The sequence below is a fragment of the Triplophysa dalaica genome, chromosome 7, assembly GCF_015846415.1.
Source record: "Triplophysa dalaica isolate WHDGS20190420 chromosome 7, ASM1584641v1, whole genome shotgun sequence".
Classification (NCBI taxonomy): domain Eukaryota; kingdom Metazoa; phylum Chordata; class Actinopteri; order Cypriniformes; family Nemacheilidae; genus Triplophysa; species Triplophysa dalaica.
The window spans coordinates 9,139,182-9,158,079 of NC_079548.1; the positions used below are offsets into that span (position 1 = coordinate 9,139,182).

Sequence of the window (18,898 nt, forward strand, 5' to 3'; positions counted from 1 at the left end):
AATATTAGACTGTGGTTCAAATAGTCTTGTATTATCATCATTAGGACGATAAAGCTTTAAGTAATATCAGATTATAGTGATGTCACAACTGACGAGAATCTTTCACTTACGTTCATATAAAATAAACAATAAAGTTTTGGTGAAACTAGCTTTAATTCTATTCATATCATGTACTCAGATTCAAGTAGAGTATAATTACGGTCTCAAAAAAAATACATGAATATGTGTTTAAACCTTATAATCAGCATAAAATGTAAAAATAAAGAGATGAAAGTAGTAAGAGAGCTGCCTCTGTGAAACACCATACTCATTTATTATAAGATTAAAATCTTTAACAACTATAAAAGCATCAGTCAATGTGATGGCCAGGCAGTTAAGAGTCCACTGGTGCATTGTAGGAACAGAAGCCCTTCACCAGCCTTTCTCAGTAGACTGCATAAGATCGAGCCTCATTTCACTTCCATGGATTCAGCATGGTGGTCCATTCAAACCAAATATGCTTTTCTCTAAACTGTTGCTAAAATTGATGTCACAATATGACAACATTGCTTCAAGGTCAAATCTCACCACAACAGCTTCGATCTTAGGAGGGTGCCAAAGCCTTGCGATACTTGCATTGTACCCAAACTCTGTACATTGTCAGCTGCTTCCCTCTGTTCACTTGTAAGCGCCGGTCAACCATGTTCTGCACCTTTTCCAAGCTAGCACTGGAGAAAAAATCATGCAGCTCATCTGCAAGAGGACAAAATATCATGAAACCAGCCAAGGAGTCTATAGAACGGTTGTCCTATGGTGTAAGAAAGTAAAACAAAAGCTTGAACATGCATTTACCTTGCGTGAAAAAGTAGACGCGTGTTCCATCTCCTCTAACATAAAAATGTTCAGACAAGCACCTCCCTAAACAAGCAAAGAGCAAAAGTATGCAAATTGCATATATTGTTCATTCCGATACAGCAAGAAAGGCATTGTAAGACAGAGACAATAACAAACAATTGACGTTTTGAAAGATGAACAAATAAATAAATATGGCAAAAAATCTAAAATGTACCTTTTTTGAAACGAAGCTGTGCCATGTCATAGCGACCATAGTCTCGGAGTAGAAGTACTCCTCCTGGCTTTAGCAATCGTGCTAATCTATTAATAGCGTTCTGCATCCTGCAAGAAAGTATGAATTCAAGCTTGTATTTACAACATACATACACATTTTTATCTAAATCTTTTTTTTGAAAACTTTGCAAACTTATATAGCATTTCTCATATAATTACATAATTTCCCTCACTATTGTAAGTTGCTCTGGATAAAAGCATCTGCTAAATGCACTTACTTCTGAGGATGCAGAGCAGAGAGCACAAATATGAGGACAATGACATCCAGGCTCTGGTTTGGCATTGGATACTCTGCGGACTCTTCACTCATGTCATGGACAAACGCATGGCAGCGTGCGGAGTCGTATTCTGGATTTGACTGCCACAAAATACATTAAAAAAAGCGTAAAACACTGTGAATATGGACTAAATATCAAAGAAATATTTTGTTTCTCCTCACTTACTTTGACAAGATCTATAGCTGTATTAGAGAAGTCACAACAGTAAACAAAGAGTCCTGGGTCACTACAATGCAAAAAAGTATAAATGTTATCAGAGTGAGAGACACCAATATGGATAGCGAGTTAGTTTATAGCTAGATTCACTCACTTGTTAGTTTTCAAGATGGGAAACACTGTATTGCCAACTCCACAGCCTACCTGAAAATTCGGAAACATTTAAAAAAAGTCAAATTTTAGTATTACAAACTGCTGTGAGACATTTAACCACAAGCTGCTACGAAACTCACCTCCAGTATCCGATAAGATGATGAGTCTCCAGGAAATGTACCATAACTGTGAGACGAGGATAGATGTTCACCGTTTAATAAATTCATGGGTTCATTATTTGTGGTTTCCTTCTCTTCTGTGTTTTGTAAATGCTTTTGTTTAGGGGCCAGCTCAGGGAACTCTGTAAACAGCCAGTGGCGATCCTTGAAGAATCGGTTCTCATGAATGGTGTAGAAATCATTCCAGTATTCATTGGCTCTGCTGTCAAATTCCTCTGAAGGAAAGGTACCAACAAACAGAACATTAAACAACACAATTAGACATCAAGTGTCCAATTAGAAGGTTAGAATAAGTCTGTTTTAATGTTAAGACCTGATGTTAATAGGTCACCTACATTTGTTTAGTACTCTTGAAGTAAATATGATGGATGTTCATACCTTGTTTTTCTGCAGGGAGAGGCTGACTGTTTTCCTGCACTTTTTTCTGGGCGGCAGCTTCCTGCTCTGCTGACCACTCCACGTTATCCCTACAGCAGATTAAACCAATCAGATGTCAGCGAAATGGACCTTTAAATCACACAACACTGATGCGAATAACTACTGCTACATAACGTTTCTTGTAAACAACTTTTACAGAAATAGTAGATATACACTTATGTTTCAATAATGTAACATTCTGTTATCTGTAAATGGTAATACATACTCGACAGTTTCTCCATAATAAATGACAAACTCATTGGATGCTCAGACAACATCAGCATCACAGGGTATGAAAGAGAGAGACTCACCACGCGTTGTGCTGAAACACCTGTCGCGGGTCTGTCAGGAAACGAGTGCCGAACTGCGGTCGTTTCTGGACCTCAGAGAAATTCTCCACGGGTCCTTTAGCAGCTTCGGAGACGTTGTCCGCGGAGGAATGCTCACCAGCTACAGCAGGAGCCGCCATGGTCACGCGAACCGGATGCACATGGTAGTTGAGCGTAACTCTCAGTCTCCGCCCACTTCAGTGGTTCATCAGGAGAGATCGCCATCTATCGACCTCTATTAGACACTGCGCATAGGCTTTCAGTATCGAAAGACTGCTAATGAACAATTGAAGGGAGAGTTCACCCAAAAATTCTGTCATCATCTGCTCACCCTCATGTAAATTCATATCTGTATACATTTATTTCTTGTGATGAACACAAGCAAATACATATTTACAGGTTTAAAACAAAATGACAGCATTTTCATTTTTGGGTGAACTGTCCCTTTAATTCGAAATAATTAACTTGCGAACCCACACGTATTGATAATGTATATAAGTTAATGCACTGTATGTGCTTTGAATCAAAATGTTAAATAAATTAATGTGTGTATATATATATATAAATTAAAGCGTCTGCCAAATAGGCTTGTATAACTTGCACAATAGGAGATGATTGAAGAATGTTTAAGCCGCTCTCTTTTTAAATGACCTTAGTTAAAAAACAATTAGCAGTAGACGATCTGATACGGGCAATGATTATGATTGATATCAACACATGACATTTATATTCATTTCCTGGATAGCTATTAATAATGTTTCAAATAACAACATGGAAACTCATGTGCAACTGCTGCCATGGAAACAACAGTTCCATGGAAAAAATCCAGAAAAAAGTGCAAACTAGTATCTATGGCAACTAAAGTTTCCGATGCCATGTTGATACAGAATGTCATCCATTAATCTGTTGTGTTCATTTATATTATTTTATATATTTTTATGCCGCGTGTTTTCTGTTATGCTGATACGGAAGGAATCCGTAAGAAATATTTTTTCTAATTCAAATGGTATTTACATGTAGGAAATATTTTTCCAATGGGCTTTGACACTTTATGCTTTAATGAAACATGTGGTTGTAGATATCTGGACTGTTGGTGATCATTATGTGTGCCTGAGTGGACCATGACAGCTCCCACATTTCGTTGTCGTAACTTGTCATATCCACGATTTGATGAGATGTGATTTCGGGCTTCTTACCGGCCCCAGCATTCTCACAAGTCCTCAGGCGATGAAAATATACTGTCAATCTGTTATTATGTAACATATAGCTTCTTGATTCAATGGCGTTCTGATTTCTTCTGGATTCACAGTTTTTCTCATGCAGGAAACAGGGGTTCAGAGTGACACAGAATAACATTTTACCGCTTCTTGTCACATAACCTGTTTCTGTCTTCCCTGCTGCACTCTTCTTCCCTGGTTCTTTAACACTGTAATAAATGGATCATCAATGGAATTTTTATTTTACCTCACTTCTTGTGATTCTTAGTTTTTTGGAATATGTAGTAATATGTACCTCATAAGTGATTTACTTTTTGCAATTATTATAAGGTGGTATAAAGATAGTGACTGAATTGGCTGTTTAGACTATTACTTTTCACTTTTTTTTATTCTATGACATTTTCTATAAACTTGCACAAAGGTTATAAGCATGGGATGTGCATGTGAGGAAAATGTGGATTTATTTTAAATCATAAAACATTAAACAAACAGCAGTAGGAGATTTAAAATTGGATTGTAAATAGAAAATAAGCGGCATCACGGCATAAATCATGATGTGATCATTGTGAAGTGCACGATCATCAATCACGGATTCAACATAAAACAGATTGATGAAGCAAACATGTAAAACCATTCAGTTCAATTCAAAATATAACCACATGTAAAACATAAAACCACAGTCACATACATGTTATGACAATTAGTTATGATGAAAGTACTGCAGCACAAACAGCTCGATGTAGGAAAAGAACAAAAAGTCTCTCTAGAGTTTTTGGTTTGAGCTTCTCAAGATGGAATTTGTATTATTTTTAAAATGTTTTTCTCACCGCCTCTCTGTTTCAGCCGGATTTGAGCACAGATAAAGAGTGTTTGTTACTTTTGCATGCAAAGTTACATCAAGGTCACTTATAGCCAGAATCCCTACAGAACCCCTTAGTTTTCTTCCTTTACTGTATTCCCAAACATTCAGATGAATTTGTTCATTATAGTCTCACCTTTTGTCTAGTACTTAATTAACATTTTACACCCTATTCTTATACCAATGCTCTTCCTGTTTTTCCTCATATCTTGTTAGCATATTTTTGAAATGTAATACAGGTTCACCTTTGTAAATGCAAGGGTGGGGAGATGTGAAACATTGGGCAGTAAGGCACTTTTAAGCATCATCCTTAACAACTTTATGATGCAAGTTTAAAATGTATTATACATTTACATCAAATTGTAGCAGCAGTGCAAAACAAACAAAAAATAGTGCTGGAATGTATAGTAAGAAAAGAACAGCAACTCAGTCATACCAATTCCACAACAGCTTTCATGTCATGCGATACACAAAAAAGACAACAATAATTTTACACATATATCTATTCCATGAAACTTACATGTATGATATATTATTATCATCACAGTGTGAAAATAAAGCACAACAGACTAACACAGAGTGAACCACATTCATAATCACTATGGCAACAGTTGCAGATGAGTTAAATGAAACTCAAAAAATAAGTCATGTGTTACACAGGATTATGTGACAGCATTGGTGAATTGGATTGCCCGTCACAATTTCTAAGGGTGTTTAATTAATTTTGTTTTGTCATGTTCTTTCTGAATTTATTGTAACGTTATTAAATATAGACATAGGAAGGGGTAAATAGGGAAGAATATCTGTAGGTGCATATGTAAAATGTCATGAGATGCACTAAATTTGCATCTCAAAAATTAGAGAAATGACAGACTTTGGAGCAGTGAATTATTATTTTAAAATGCTTCAGTTCAATCCTATAAATACACTAAAACCACTAAATCCATTTTCATTAAGAAAAATCCTAATGTGATGGATTGAAAGATAATTCTGAGATGAACTTTGAGACACGATATCATTCCTTATTGCCACCGTATGCCACATTTTGGAAGGTGCTTGTGGCTCCTTTGTAGAGTGGATTATTAGCCTATAAATGAGAAGAGTGATCTTCATTATTGCTTAGATACAAAAAGTGATACTTGTGGCTTGATACCTGTGAGTAGAATACAATGTTCAGAGAATTCGATATTTTCCCTCGTACATTTTTCATTGTGAAAATATTTACTGAACATGCATACTGTATGTTGCATACTAAATGTTTTGACATATGTGTGTTGTATGGTTTGTATTTGGCTTATCATTTGATGACGGATGATTATAGCATTAATCTGCAAAAGCACTATTTTTAGCATTTCAATTTTTTTTTTAATTTGAATGAAGCAATATACTTTCTCAAGATGTGTGGTTTCCATGCTGTTTGTATGTCTTTGTGTCTAAGCCTTTTAGAAAACTGTTACCGTGCTGCAAAGATCAGTTTAACCAGCATTCATGAAATTTTCCAAAGGCATTCTAATTCAGTATCTGTACTTCCCACTATGTCCACTTAGTGTCGAGATTGCATTGAATGATAAGAAGTTAGATCACTGTATGGGTTTAAATGTGTAACATTTGTTCCTTGTAGCAAGAAGTGGTACCAACATTTTAAGAGAAAGAGTACACTACATTAGTACCTTTGTTTTTGTTTTATATCGATTATTTTTTATTAAGTGTTAAAAAAAAACAATCATGCTGTGGCTGTGTTATTGTTGATAATTCTTTTTGCAATATCTTGCCACACCTATAGAAAAAATGTTCTGGTATCTCTATCAGCGATTGGGTCATCCCGCTTAGCTTAAACACGGCTAGACATGCTGGATTTAAAATCTTACACAGTATCGGGAAAAAACATATTGTGAAATGATATTGCAGTTTTAAAAAAATTGGATTACACATTGAACGTGGCACGTATCGCATACTGAAAATAATCCTGTACATGACTAATATTCAGACTGAGTTTGCAAAACTTTGAGCACTTTATCTGCTGTACTCATCGAAACAAACATGTTGCAAAACTCTAACCACAGTTCTCTACATTGGACATTTTGTACATTAGTTTTGTCGTTTACTATTCATCTCAACATCAAATACAATGTTTTTGAAATATATGCGGATTGATATTACTGTATATTGCTAAATACTTTGTGTTTTTGCATATAGTTACTATGCAAAACCACAGTTAAAAGAATGATGTTTTTCAAGTTTTGTAAATGTTTTGTGGTTGTGAGTGTGAAGAGAGAAGAAACTAAAGTGTGGGTTAGATGGCAACTTACCGCTGCCCACTTAGCCTTGGCTTTCTCCTCCTCAAATTTAGCAAACTCTTTACGGTCATGAAAGGTGATCAGGAGCTTCCACACCAAGAGAGCAACCAGTCCAAGCAACAGAATAGCACCAACTACAGACAGAACACCTTTCAGGACATCAGGACCCTTCGGACACTCTGTAAAAGCATAACAGGACCAACAAATACAATGACAAGAATGATTTCCTTTTATAATTTATAGGACAACTTCTTTGATTTGGTTGTTCTCACTTAAACAAACAGATTTAATTCTGGTTCACAGAAATGACATATGTAATATCTAAATATGTTTAGTTGCATCTGCCAACATGAATACAGAATGTGTATGTGTATACGGTATGCTTCCATTTTTACGCATAGCATCTATTGTGGCGCCATGCATCACACCTCAAAATAGCTTTAAAATATTTTTTTCATGAATTCCAGAAAAATACTTCTGATACAGTACAGTACCTCCTCAGTCAAACCGGTGAATTTCACCAAACACATGTTAATGTGTGTGTACGTGTGAATGTGGATCTCGTGGAAAATGTTTCACAACATGTCAAAACATGTTAAATGTAACCGTGTTTCTCTCTGCCCTTGCCTGACCTGCTTTTCTCACAAGATACAGGAAAGATCCGCTGGCATCTTCATAATACTGGAAGTTCTGCACACAGTCATCCTCATCTTTGTAGCTGCAGTTCACTGAGTTCTTCTCACGAAAGACTGGAGAAAACAGACGAATCAGAAGGTAAAAAAATGAGTGTTTCATTGAGAAAACACTTCCATTCAAAAAGCCACACTCAATAATTGATCTATATGTTCACATGTGAAAACACTTCTAGGTCACTTCTAGCTCACTTTAGGGTGGCTTTCTTGGTTTGAAAAAAAACATGTTCACTTAAATAAAGACAAGAGAAATTAAGAAGAGAGAATGTAAAAAGAAGAGGAGTGAGAGGAAGAGGTGCACACACATTTTTTTAATTACAGGAACAAGGCTATTTGTTTACTGTTCCATCAAATGTGCCATCTGAAAATATGATAATGAGATACATAATGGGGATTAGTTGGATGTTGGCGATATAGGTTATAGAATTTCTGATTTGGAGAAGAGATTACCCAGCTCATCCACCGGCACAATCTGATCTCTGCACATGTTATTGCAGTTCTTCTCAAACAGATCTCCTCTCTTGTAGTGTGCACACTCCACACACTCCCTGCAGTTACACACATAGACAAACAACATACAATTATATAAACATCTGCAAATGTTTTCTTTACATCTTATAACTTTTCATTTAAAGTCACTTGTTTATTAGACTGTTATAGTAGATTGATATCGGGCTCCTCTGACGTTTCAGAAAAAATATGCAAAAGTCAGATATTTCAGAAGATTATTAAATTATTCCATGATCAAATGATTTCATGTTCATTTTCATGTACATTTCATCATCATCATTTCGTTAAAAATTCATCTTAGAAATTGTAGTAAAAAACATGTGACAAAATGTATTTAAAGAAACATAACAGAGGACTAAATGAAGTCTCCAGAACTACAGAGGAGTTCCAATGATTATTTATGAATAAATACCAAATCCTACAGATATCTTCCTCACTTAAATATACAAAGCATATACTTGCGAAACTAACTTTTTGATGGTACAGGAATCTGGGCAGGTGGGGCACTTCTCACAGGTTAAGCCATAAGCTCCTGGTTGGGTGCACTCACAGACACCACACGAGCAATGGCCCCGGCCACTACAGAGCAACCCTCCAATCCCTATACAGGTGTCGGTGCGGGTCGAACAGTCACAGATCTCACCTGACCACCCTGAGTTACACTGACAGGACCCACAGTTGCAATCGCCATTACCTATCAGAGACAACACGTGTGCATTAACAGACACTGGAAGATCATCTGAGGACATATGTGAAATTGATTGTGAAGATTTTTAATCCAGTTATCTAGATTTTTAAGGGAAGAGTTCCTCAGTGACTCCCACATGACCTTAGAAAGAATGCCAGAGGTGGACAGTAGTGAAGTATATTACTCTATTTATCTGTACTTTATCAGTGTTTTTAATTCTTAGAACAATTACACAACATCACACTACACTGTGAAGCGTAATATCATATTTTTACTCTACTACTCCCCATTGTTGACCACCAAAATTACAACGGTAGTCAAAAGTGCCCCAGAATGGTTTGCTTTCGTACATTCTTTGAAATATCTTCTTGTGTAATCGACAGAAAGAAAGACGGAAAGAAAGACAATTATAAAGAAATGGTCCCAGGCAAGGATGGCCAATAATTATTTGGTTACAAGCATTCTTTCGAATATCTTTCTCTGTTAATCAGAACAAAAAAATGTATACATATGGAGCAACTTGAGGGAGAGTAAATGATGAAAGAATTTCCATTTTTGGTTGAACTGTGCCTTTAACTCATTTGCACTGCTTTTATGGTGGGTTTTGGTCATTATTTGGAAAAGCTTAGTCTTTGTTATTAAGGCTTAAAATAAAAAAACATAACATGTCTTAAGTCCAACAATTAAATCCACCTTTGTATGAGGAGCTTACAGCGAGAGGTTGCATTACTCAATGATTTTAAACCAGTCTGGCCACTTGTTTGTATGAGTTGTATGTCTCTAGTATTTATACCCAAGGGGCACACTAAATAAAATAGCGGCACTTGTCATTCGTGTTAATGTTTAACCAACAAAATACTTAATTAAAAATGTAAAAAAAAAATGTAAAATATTGTACTCACTATACTTGTATGTGACTGATTTAAAAATTTAGAGCTAACATTTTTGCCATTACAATTGCCTGTCTCCCCTACTTTAAATCTACCATAAATCCAGCATTTCTGTTTGGCTGTGTATGTGGATGACATAACCTAATGTGGTGAAACACATTGGTGAGATGAGAGTGAGATCATTTGGTAAAAGACAAGTACAAAACGCAATGTATAATCCTCCCAAACATGCCATTAACAACTATAATCACATTGAGCTCTTTTTTTTTAAGTATTCATATCCTTACCTGAACACAACTGTCCTTTGGAACGATGACAGCTAAAATCATCACATTCACAGTATGGGCCCCAAACCTTCCCGAAATCACTCAAGCTACAGACACACTGGCCACACACGCAGTCTCCCCGCCCGTTACAGGCCAGTGTCCCCCCTTTAGGGCTACACCTGTCTTGCTGGGTGGGCTTATATTCGCCCTCAGAACACTCGCATCGTGAGCCCAGTCGGCTTGGATCGCACAGACACATGCCACACTCTAAGGTTCCGTTGCCATGGTGACAGAAGGGGCTCGCGGGTTCAGAGGACTGCTGACATGTACAGTCGCACTCAAATTCAACAGTGACCTCAAGAGCATCTTTGAAGCCCATTGGTTTTACAGTGAAGGTTCGGTTCTTCTCTTTGGGACAGCCGTGAAGTTTCGCTTCAACGCTGAATGAGACCTAAAAGAGACAAGTGAATACACATCTTGAACTACAAAACAAACAGTGTTTAAAGAAATCATGGAGAATATTTGAACCTCCAATACTGTGTAATGGCAGGCTAGTTTCAGTTAGTTCAAACTTTATGAATTATGAAGTTGCAATAAATTTAGAATTTAATTGAGTCACTGAATTAACCAAATGAGTAAAGCATCAGGTAAGCTGACCTTATCCCCAATTTTGACTCCGGCACAGGATCGGACACCAGCAATGACTTCTCCATCCAGACAGGTTGCGTTGATGAACAGCGATAACTCATCCGGAACATCCAACAGCTCCAGCTCAATCTTAGACCTGATCTTCTACAAAACCATAAACGATATCTGAATCACAGAATAATATCTGAACACAGCAATATAAATTATACCTAAACATAACATTATGTTTTCTTTTTAAATCAAGTTAAACCTATGCTCAACAAAACTAAATTAATGGCATAGTTTGCATGAAAAAAAAAGATGTCAACACCAAAGGAGATATTTTGATCAATGTTTTTGCGTCCACACAAATGATGTTCCATTAGCAAAAGTTCAGGGGGAGCAGATAATCAGGTCGGCTGATCCCCTATCAGCAATCAGAGCATCCGCCCTATCAGTTCAAGCGAGCTCTACTGTATAGATGTCTTGCATGCGTTCTCTCCCCTCCTCGAGCCCGCTTCTCCCGCAGGAGACACGGATGGGTTTGGGCCGGTCAGGGGAGAGTTCTCCAGGTTCGGTAGGAACCGGCAAGCTCTGAGTCCGCTCCCAGGTCAGAACTCCAAATAAGCATACCATTTTCTACCCTTGCTCTAATGTTATTATCTGCATATGCAAACTCGTGAAGGGAAGTCAATGTGGGCCAGTGTTGTTTGGTAAACATCATTCTTCAAAATATCTTCATTTTGGTCCGAAACATCCATTTCACAAAAGATTTAAACAGCCATTGTGTTCACAGATTTAAAGCACAGAAAACAATGACAAGTAAAAAATAGAACCGTTATATAAAAATATATAACTACTAACTTACTGCATAAGCATCCAGAATAAGTTGAACAACATTTTCAGAATTTCTAGAAAGTGTTCCCACTGCAGAACCAGGAATCAGCTCACTGTAATTCTGTTACAACGCAGAAATTATAACTCATAGTCTGTGTGTATGTTGCATATGGAAGTGAGATGTATGTACTGTATGTATTAAATAAACATGCATAAACTCACACGATACAGTGACACAATATTACTGGTAACAGCGAAGATGAGGTTGACATTATTCTCAGATATCTTGTCTGTGATTAGACCAAGTGAAGGATAGTCCTACAAAACACACACTTTTATATATCAATGTATTTAAATATATTTCAACACACACACAAACACATATATATATAATATATATATAAGGTCGCTCTTAGATTTTTTTATAATTTGTATATTGTATGTATCCTGTAGACTCACCAGTATAGTGGACATGTCATATTCATTGTTTTTGTTGATATAGCATTCCCCATCGTGAGGCTGAACAATTCCAGCGAGTCTGGCGTCCAGAGCCAAATGACTCCTATCATCACTAGCGAAGACCAGCAAATGAGAGGCATCAGGCCTCCAACCAATTTTATCCTGGATGAGAAAGAGTGATGATTATCTGCTTTTCTGATGTATTTCCAATGAACATGTTTGCATGTATTAGAAATACAAAATAATATACATTTATGATGAGAGCTCGAGACAGAACTTAAAACCACACGCCACATGCTAAGTGTGTGAGAGTTTCCACCTGTGTATAAAACCTTGTATAAATCTTCTGTTATATTTTTGATTAATTTGTATAACGTGTTTGTGTGTCTGTGTGAGTGTGTGTCACCTTGCATACAACTGCTTGCAGTATAGCATCAAATCCTCCTTCTGGAGCATCTCTATTCCTGGACACTTTCTGTTTATTCACTTCCTCTGTGAATCGTTCCACCTGCTCCGTCAGAGACAGCACATTGTGATAACCAAATTGCGGGGGGCAGGTCTCACGATTCCTATATAAACAGAAACAGCAGGTTCTCATATGGTCCACTATAAGCAAAGGTGAAATTAACACAACTTTGGCTTACTTGTAGCAAGGGTTCATGATGATTTTTTCAGGGTAAATGTACATATAAGGCGAGAGAGTTTTGTCTACAAATGCTCCAAACCCCATGCGTAGATTACGGGTGACACTGCCTAAAGCACGAGGCAGTTCACTACCCAGAACAAAAAGCTTCTGCAGGTCATCTTTCATGGTGCTGGTCATATCCATCAGGTAGTAGAGGTCAACGGGGTAATCGGCTACTTGCTTTACATTGACGGTGAAATGCTTTGAATCGCCTTAAATAAAGGTGGAAAAGAATATGGAAAGAAATATGGAAGAAATGTAAGTCTATTATACTAATCAAAGTGGATAGATAAATGCACAATTTTCATTAAAAAAAGATTTGATAAATAGAAATGGGAAATATGAATATATGTGTTAAACGTATTTGAACCACAGACCTCGCCTGAGTGTCAGATGTATTTTTTGTGGTTGCATCTGAACGATGTCGCTTGCTGAGCCCCACGCCCTGTCACTTAAGGCGAGGTCCTTTAGTATCTTAATGCTACTAACTGGAAACTCAATGAATTTCACACCACAACCAGACTGAATGAGATTGGCCCTCAGATCACAACGGGACAAACTGGACACCCCCTTTCCAAAGGTCTGACAAACACATTGTGAGACAGTGATGTGATTCAATGAGCCACCTTAAAACTTTAACCGTTTATGGACATTTATGTCTAAGCACATCTTTGTTTGTTTGTTAGTGTATGTGGGTATTTGTTACCTCCTGAGAACACCAGGCACAGGTAGGATGGGTAGACAAACATTCTTTACAGGTACTCAGTCCTCTAGAAGTGCAAATGTTAGAGCCTGGAAACATGACCAAACTCTTAAACATAATTCATCAGGATTTTGATTAATGTTGCAGATGTTAAAAGATCTCATGAATTGCGTTTCAAAGGAAATATCAAAAGACCAACTTACCCACAGCTGTGGAAACTAGTACAGATATCCAAACTTGCATCAAAGTAACTCTCATTTTAAAAAATCCAAAGCTACGGGCCAAAGAAATAACAGCCTCTTTTTGTGGTAGTTTTCTGCATGCACTCTGACTGATTTATGGATGTTCAAAGTGGGAGTGGAAACTGTCATTCCGGGGCATGTTATAACAGATGACCTAATGTTTTTCTCAGCACTTTGCATTCTCCTGTGTTTCTGAAATGTGTGGCCCCTTAGGCAGGATACAACTTACCAAATAAATACTAAATGAAGGTTTGGCTCTCTTACTTTTTTCAACAGTAAACACATAATTTAAAATGTAAACTTCCCATTAAAATAAACAAACTGAAATGTTGTCTCTTACCCTCCATGTTTGCAGGTTTATTCCATTTCAGCTGAAGCTCCTGTTAACCCTGTGGTTTGATGTGTTTTATTATTGTCTATTTTCAGGATATTTAGTACAAGATGCGTTTTTTTTATCAGTACTGTCGAGTATTTAATAATTGTATAAACACTTGCCACTTCCTCAGGCACAATACTGAGCAAGGTGCTTAGCACCATCTATTGGTTATATGTTTGCAATACACAAGCACGTCAAAATTCTACACGAGATTATTTTTTTCTGATGTAATTTATACATCTGCAGAAATGTTAATATGTGTGAGTAATATGTTTTATATTATGTATTTTCTATTTTCTTACATTAATACATTTTGTGTTAAAGCAGGAACTGACAAAGTAATAAAACGATGCATCTGCTTAAAGGCATCTAAATAGATAAAAAAAAAGTATTAAATCTGAAAAACGTATGCAGATTTAAAATAATGTCAAAAAATTACATAAAGCGTATTAGCCATAATTCTTTACATAACCTTCCAGCGCTGACACATGCAAGGTTGACAGATTCATTACTTTTACAATTAAATATTTTATAAAGCTGGTCTAAATGTTAGCCAAGTCAATATATATGTCTGTATATATATATATATATATGTATATATATATGTCACTCCATTAAAAGACCTGTGGGACTGGAGGAAAGACAGTTGAGTTTTTCTCTGGATAAAATATACAAGTGCTGTCCATATGAGATCAAAGAAAGCCTTTTTACACTTTTTGTTTTGGTTCTTTCTCTTTTACAGTATGTTATTTACTGTTCCTGACGTTTTGCCAATCATAAGATGTGTAAATGATACGATTATTTGTGAAGAAGAAACTGTATATGCTATAACTATATTATAGTTCTTTGCTCGTAATCATAACCCCTTTATTGCTATATAGCACCATATTAGTGGTTCTTCAGCGGGATGACTGATGTGCTATATAGAAGCGCTGAAGAACCAGACGGTGCTATAGAGCACCTCGGTCTGCCCAAATAACAAATATATGGTGCTATATAGCAATAAAGCGGTTAACCTAGATCAGGGGTTCTCAAAGTTTATATTCAAAAGTCCGAATCCAGATTTTTGTCATTGTCAAAGGTCCGGTACAATTATTATTACAAAACTTGCTTTTAATAAACGTTTGAAACAACTTTAAATAAGGGGAAAAAAAATTTATTTGGAGTTTATTTGGAAAAATAGATTTAGTTTAAAAAAAACATGTTTTTATTGTGTTAGTTAGCTGTATTTTATATGATCACCTAATCAAAAGACAGCAGTTTCATTGATATTAAAAACATTATTTATGAACATCTTGCAAGGAAGTTATGTTTCGCAAATCAACTCTTCATATGCTAATCATCATATTCATGGCGTCATCTTGTCGTACTTGCGTTAACTGTTACAAACCAAATGCAAAAAGCTAATGAAATAGTACTTCAATGTAACTTTTAGTGAATTTTGCAGCATAAATGTCCGTCTTGGCAACAAACTATGCCTATATTTAAAGAAAAACTGTATCCATTTTCATATGCACAGGCATAACAGTGACAGAGTTTTGCATGAGCTTCTGTTTTCTGCCCGTCGCTGCACAGATAAAAAGACGAGCTGAGTCGGCAAAGCGACATACGCGCTCGCGGGGCTGTACCGGCAACATTGTATCTACGCTCTTTACCCGCAGAAGTCGGTAAACACAACTAAAGACGTCAGGCGCGCATAAGCAGCGCGCAAAACGCTATCTGCCAACTAAAAACAAATAAAAAGTGGCGCGTCTAACAGCAATAAACGCTTTTTACGTGATCGGTCCGCCTACACTGGTGAACTTGGCGGGTCCGGAACGAATTCCCTCCCGGTCCGAATGCGGACAGGAGTCCGGACTTTGGGAACGGCTATATGATTACGAGGAAAGAACTGCTTTTAGTGCTGTATGGAACTATTTTATTTTAAAGTGGATCTGGATTCAGTTCAACTTTTATGGCAATTGTTTCAATTGATTGAGTACATGTTATGCTTTTCTCGTCTATTTGAACAATCCTTCAAAATCACTAACTCAGGGAAAACAGATCAAACAGTTCAGCCTTCATTTCAACATCTGCACTTGCTAGATTTAAAAGTACCACAGGCTTATTCTAATTTACCCCCTAACATACCAAATATTTTTGGTTTATACTCTTAAATATGCACTGATACTTATATATATATATATGCCGTGTAAATAGATAATATACAGCCTATATTAATTTATACAAATGTAGGCTACAATATAAACTGCAAAATCCAAACCTATATCATTTGTTTTTATAGTTACAATGTCTGACCAAGGAGAACATAAAAGAAATGCTTTCACGACATCTTTATTCAAAGCATGCTGCAGTACTTCAAGTTTCAATATTGTTTACAAAATACAGCATGCAGCATCGGTCTTATTCAGAAAGTGCAGGACACACCGGGCATCATGCATGCCAAAGGGAGAGACGTCCGCAGGTGCGAGCAGGGAAAATAAACGTGCAAGTTTCCCCACCAGATGCGCGCTCCTCCTTTCGCGTGCTCTCGGTCGAAGAAAATACATTTGGACATTTTAAGATCAAAACAGCTGCGATACCAAAATGCAAAAGTTACCGTTCACAAAACATGCTCTTAAAAGTGATTGTCTTACAAACAAAATACAAATAATTATACGCTGCTTATTTTCTGAGGTAAAAACGCGTGAACACTTCACTGTAATATCTAAAATGCAAAAGCTTTGTAAACATGAACAAACAATACATTCGCGTTTGGTAAACGTGCACTCTGTCATCTTTGCTTTAAACGAGTAGAAGTTGCATATCTCCACACAATCTGAGAACAATCGATGGTCACTGGTGCCATTCGGTACGGCAGCCCGATTACAGGTGACACCAGTGTCTAACTCAGTCCGATCATAACTGCCTCGACGTCTTTGGATGGTCTCCGGTCCTTGACCAGAAAGTTAATCATACTTTCTGACTTGATCATGAGGTTGCAACCCAGAAAGAAGATCCCGAACATGACGGTGAGCGAAAGTACGCACAGCACGGCGATCTGCACCACGCGCGTCACGAACAGCTTGCGCTCGTCTTGCGCGAGAACTAAAGACCCGCCGCCGTCGTTTGCGGTCACTTCGCTCCCGTTGCGTGCGCAGCAGTCCACCAGCGTCCCCGCGAGCTCTTGGCTGCGATTGAGCAGAGCCCCACGCGTAAAAGCTGTGTTGTTGAAGAATGTTCCGTTCATCTTGAGCGGGGACTCAAAAACACTTAATACAACACTAAATCAAGCCTCTGATGGCATCGACTGACTTTGTGCAACTGCCTGTTGAATCGGCCAAGTTTCATGAGGAGAAAAAGTCAAACAAGTATCTTCTAAAGTCATTTGTGATGGGTGACACACATCACAGGTTACAAGCAAGCAGGTTGGAGAAAAAAAGTGCTCCGTTTACGTTGCGTTCTCTCACACCCGACTGATAATAAGTAACGTGTAAATCAGTGCAGCAAAGCCAATGCAACTGAGACCTGTGCGCAGGTTTCGTGTTGTGTGTGGTCCATGCAGAAGGGGTGGGGGTGGCCACGAGAGAGCGACCAGCCTCAAACGTCGCCTGGGAGACCGTTCTCTGTCAGAGCTGGAAGATGCTCTGGCCAATGGGGTTTGATACATTGGTCAAAAACGGGCAGCAACCCACATGTTGTAAAGTTAATGATCATTAGACTGATAAATAAAATAACGTGCTTTTGGAAACATCTTTACACGTGCTTCCCAAAGTGTAGAGAATGCCAATGCAGCGCAAAGTGGGCTCGAGTTATGAAAGCGAAGTCTGTTGGATTTAATTCATACGGTATACAGAATTCTCATCGGAACGGTGACAAAAAGAAAGTGAAGACAGCGCGAGAGATGCTGCCAGGCGAGTTTGTTGAGAGCGCGCGGGCGGGCGGGCGTGTGCGCGCGCGCTGCGGCTGGCAAATGTCACACTGACAGAAAACCGTGGGAGAGATAAGACCGAGATAATTTAAGAAACGAAAAACGGAGTCGATTAAACTTTTCTGAGACAATCAAGGCGTTCACATTTGATTCCTCGCTTTTTTTTCCAAAAGAGAAAAATATTCGAATTAATCGAGAAATATAATAACAGGATTACATTATTATTTCACTTTTGAGCAGGGTAAAATATATGCGTTTTAAAGCGGTTTCAAACTGTCTGTATGTGAAAATAACGATTTTAGAAAATTGTTTAATACATTTTGACAAAGGTCACTAAAAGACAGACATTACTTTCTTCAATAATATGACTTACTTGATTAATGTTTTCAATGTAGGCCTAGTCTAAACAATTTAAAACAGCTTCTATGTAATGCAGATTAAAAAGAGTGCAAACCGAAGCTTAAGAGTCTCCTCATCTCCCACACAACTTCAGGGAACTTCACACATATTCCCTTCGTGCGTTCTCGCAGTCTATACAGAACAAACATGTATCTTTAAGGTTTGAGAAAACACATAGGCTGAATTAACAAGTGCTATTTTTATGAGTCTGTAATATTAATGTAATATTGAAATGTGGTACTTGAACATATTGATGGCACGCAGTGCTAGGCAACAGCCAACCTTTACGCATAAAGACAGATGGTTGTCTTGGTTGGAAAACCTGAAGAATTGATGGAGAGAGAGGGTTGAAGGGTGCATGGACAAAAAAGTGGGGAGTTGTTTCCACTTTACTGAGGGAATTGGCAGCCTAGCAACAAAATTTAAGAGATGATGTCCCCTAGCAACCAACAGGCTTCACTGACTTTTCTTAATGCATATAGACGCAACAACTAGAGGTTAACTTTAAACATGCAACAAGCCAGCGACGTAAAATTTGGCATGGCTGCCACAGCTCACATTCAGGCATACGCTGACACAGTCACAAACAAATACTTTCAGTAAAACAAGATGCACTGTTCTC

The 18,898-nt window shown here is 37.5% G+C and overlaps 3 protein-coding genes across 3 annotated transcripts; all 3 read right to left on the bottom strand.

Annotated features, from left to right (window-relative positions):
* Nucleotides 1-286: 286 nt before the first annotated feature.
* Nucleotides 287-2,768, bottom strand: mettl2a (methyltransferase 2A, methylcytidine). The gene is made up of 9 exons (XM_056751897.1): nt 2,602-2,768; nt 2,252-2,340; nt 1,835-2,088; nt 1,696-1,745; nt 1,551-1,611; nt 1,326-1,465; nt 1,049-1,155; nt 832-897; nt 287-732 (listed from the first exon to the last, which is right to left on the bottom strand). The coding sequence occupies exons 1-9, from the start codon at nt 2,757-2,759 to the stop codon at nt 584-586; spliced, it is 1,074 nt and encodes a 357-aa protein (XP_056607875.1). The 5' UTR covers nt 2,760-2,768; the 3' UTR covers nt 287-583.
* Nucleotides 2,769-4,280: 1,512 nt separating this feature from the next.
* itgb3a (integrin beta 3a) lies at nt 4,281-13,681 on the bottom strand. Its single transcript, XM_056751864.1, has 15 exons — nt 13,553-13,681; nt 13,353-13,438; nt 13,024-13,228; nt 12,606-12,858; nt 12,368-12,530; nt 11,962-12,123; nt 11,725-11,820; nt 11,534-11,623; nt 10,696-10,830; nt 10,060-10,489; nt 8,666-8,888; nt 8,135-8,232; nt 7,625-7,741; nt 7,005-7,171; nt 4,281-5,782 (listed from the first exon to the last, which is right to left on the bottom strand). Exons 1-15 carry the CDS (start codon nt 13,605-13,607, stop codon nt 5,711-5,713), a joined length of 2,352 nt encoding a protein of 783 aa, XP_056607842.1. The 5' UTR covers nt 13,608-13,681; the 3' UTR covers nt 4,281-5,710.
* Nucleotides 13,682-16,364: 2,683 nt separating this feature from the next.
* On the bottom strand, nt 16,365-17,497 carry rprml (reprimo-like). Its single transcript, XM_056751934.1, has one exon. The coding sequence runs from the start codon at nt 17,194-17,196 to the stop codon at nt 16,852-16,854; it is 345 nt and encodes a 114-aa protein (XP_056607912.1). The 5' UTR covers nt 17,197-17,497; the 3' UTR covers nt 16,365-16,851.
* Between the last annotated feature and the right edge of the window lie 1,401 nt (nt 17,498-18,898).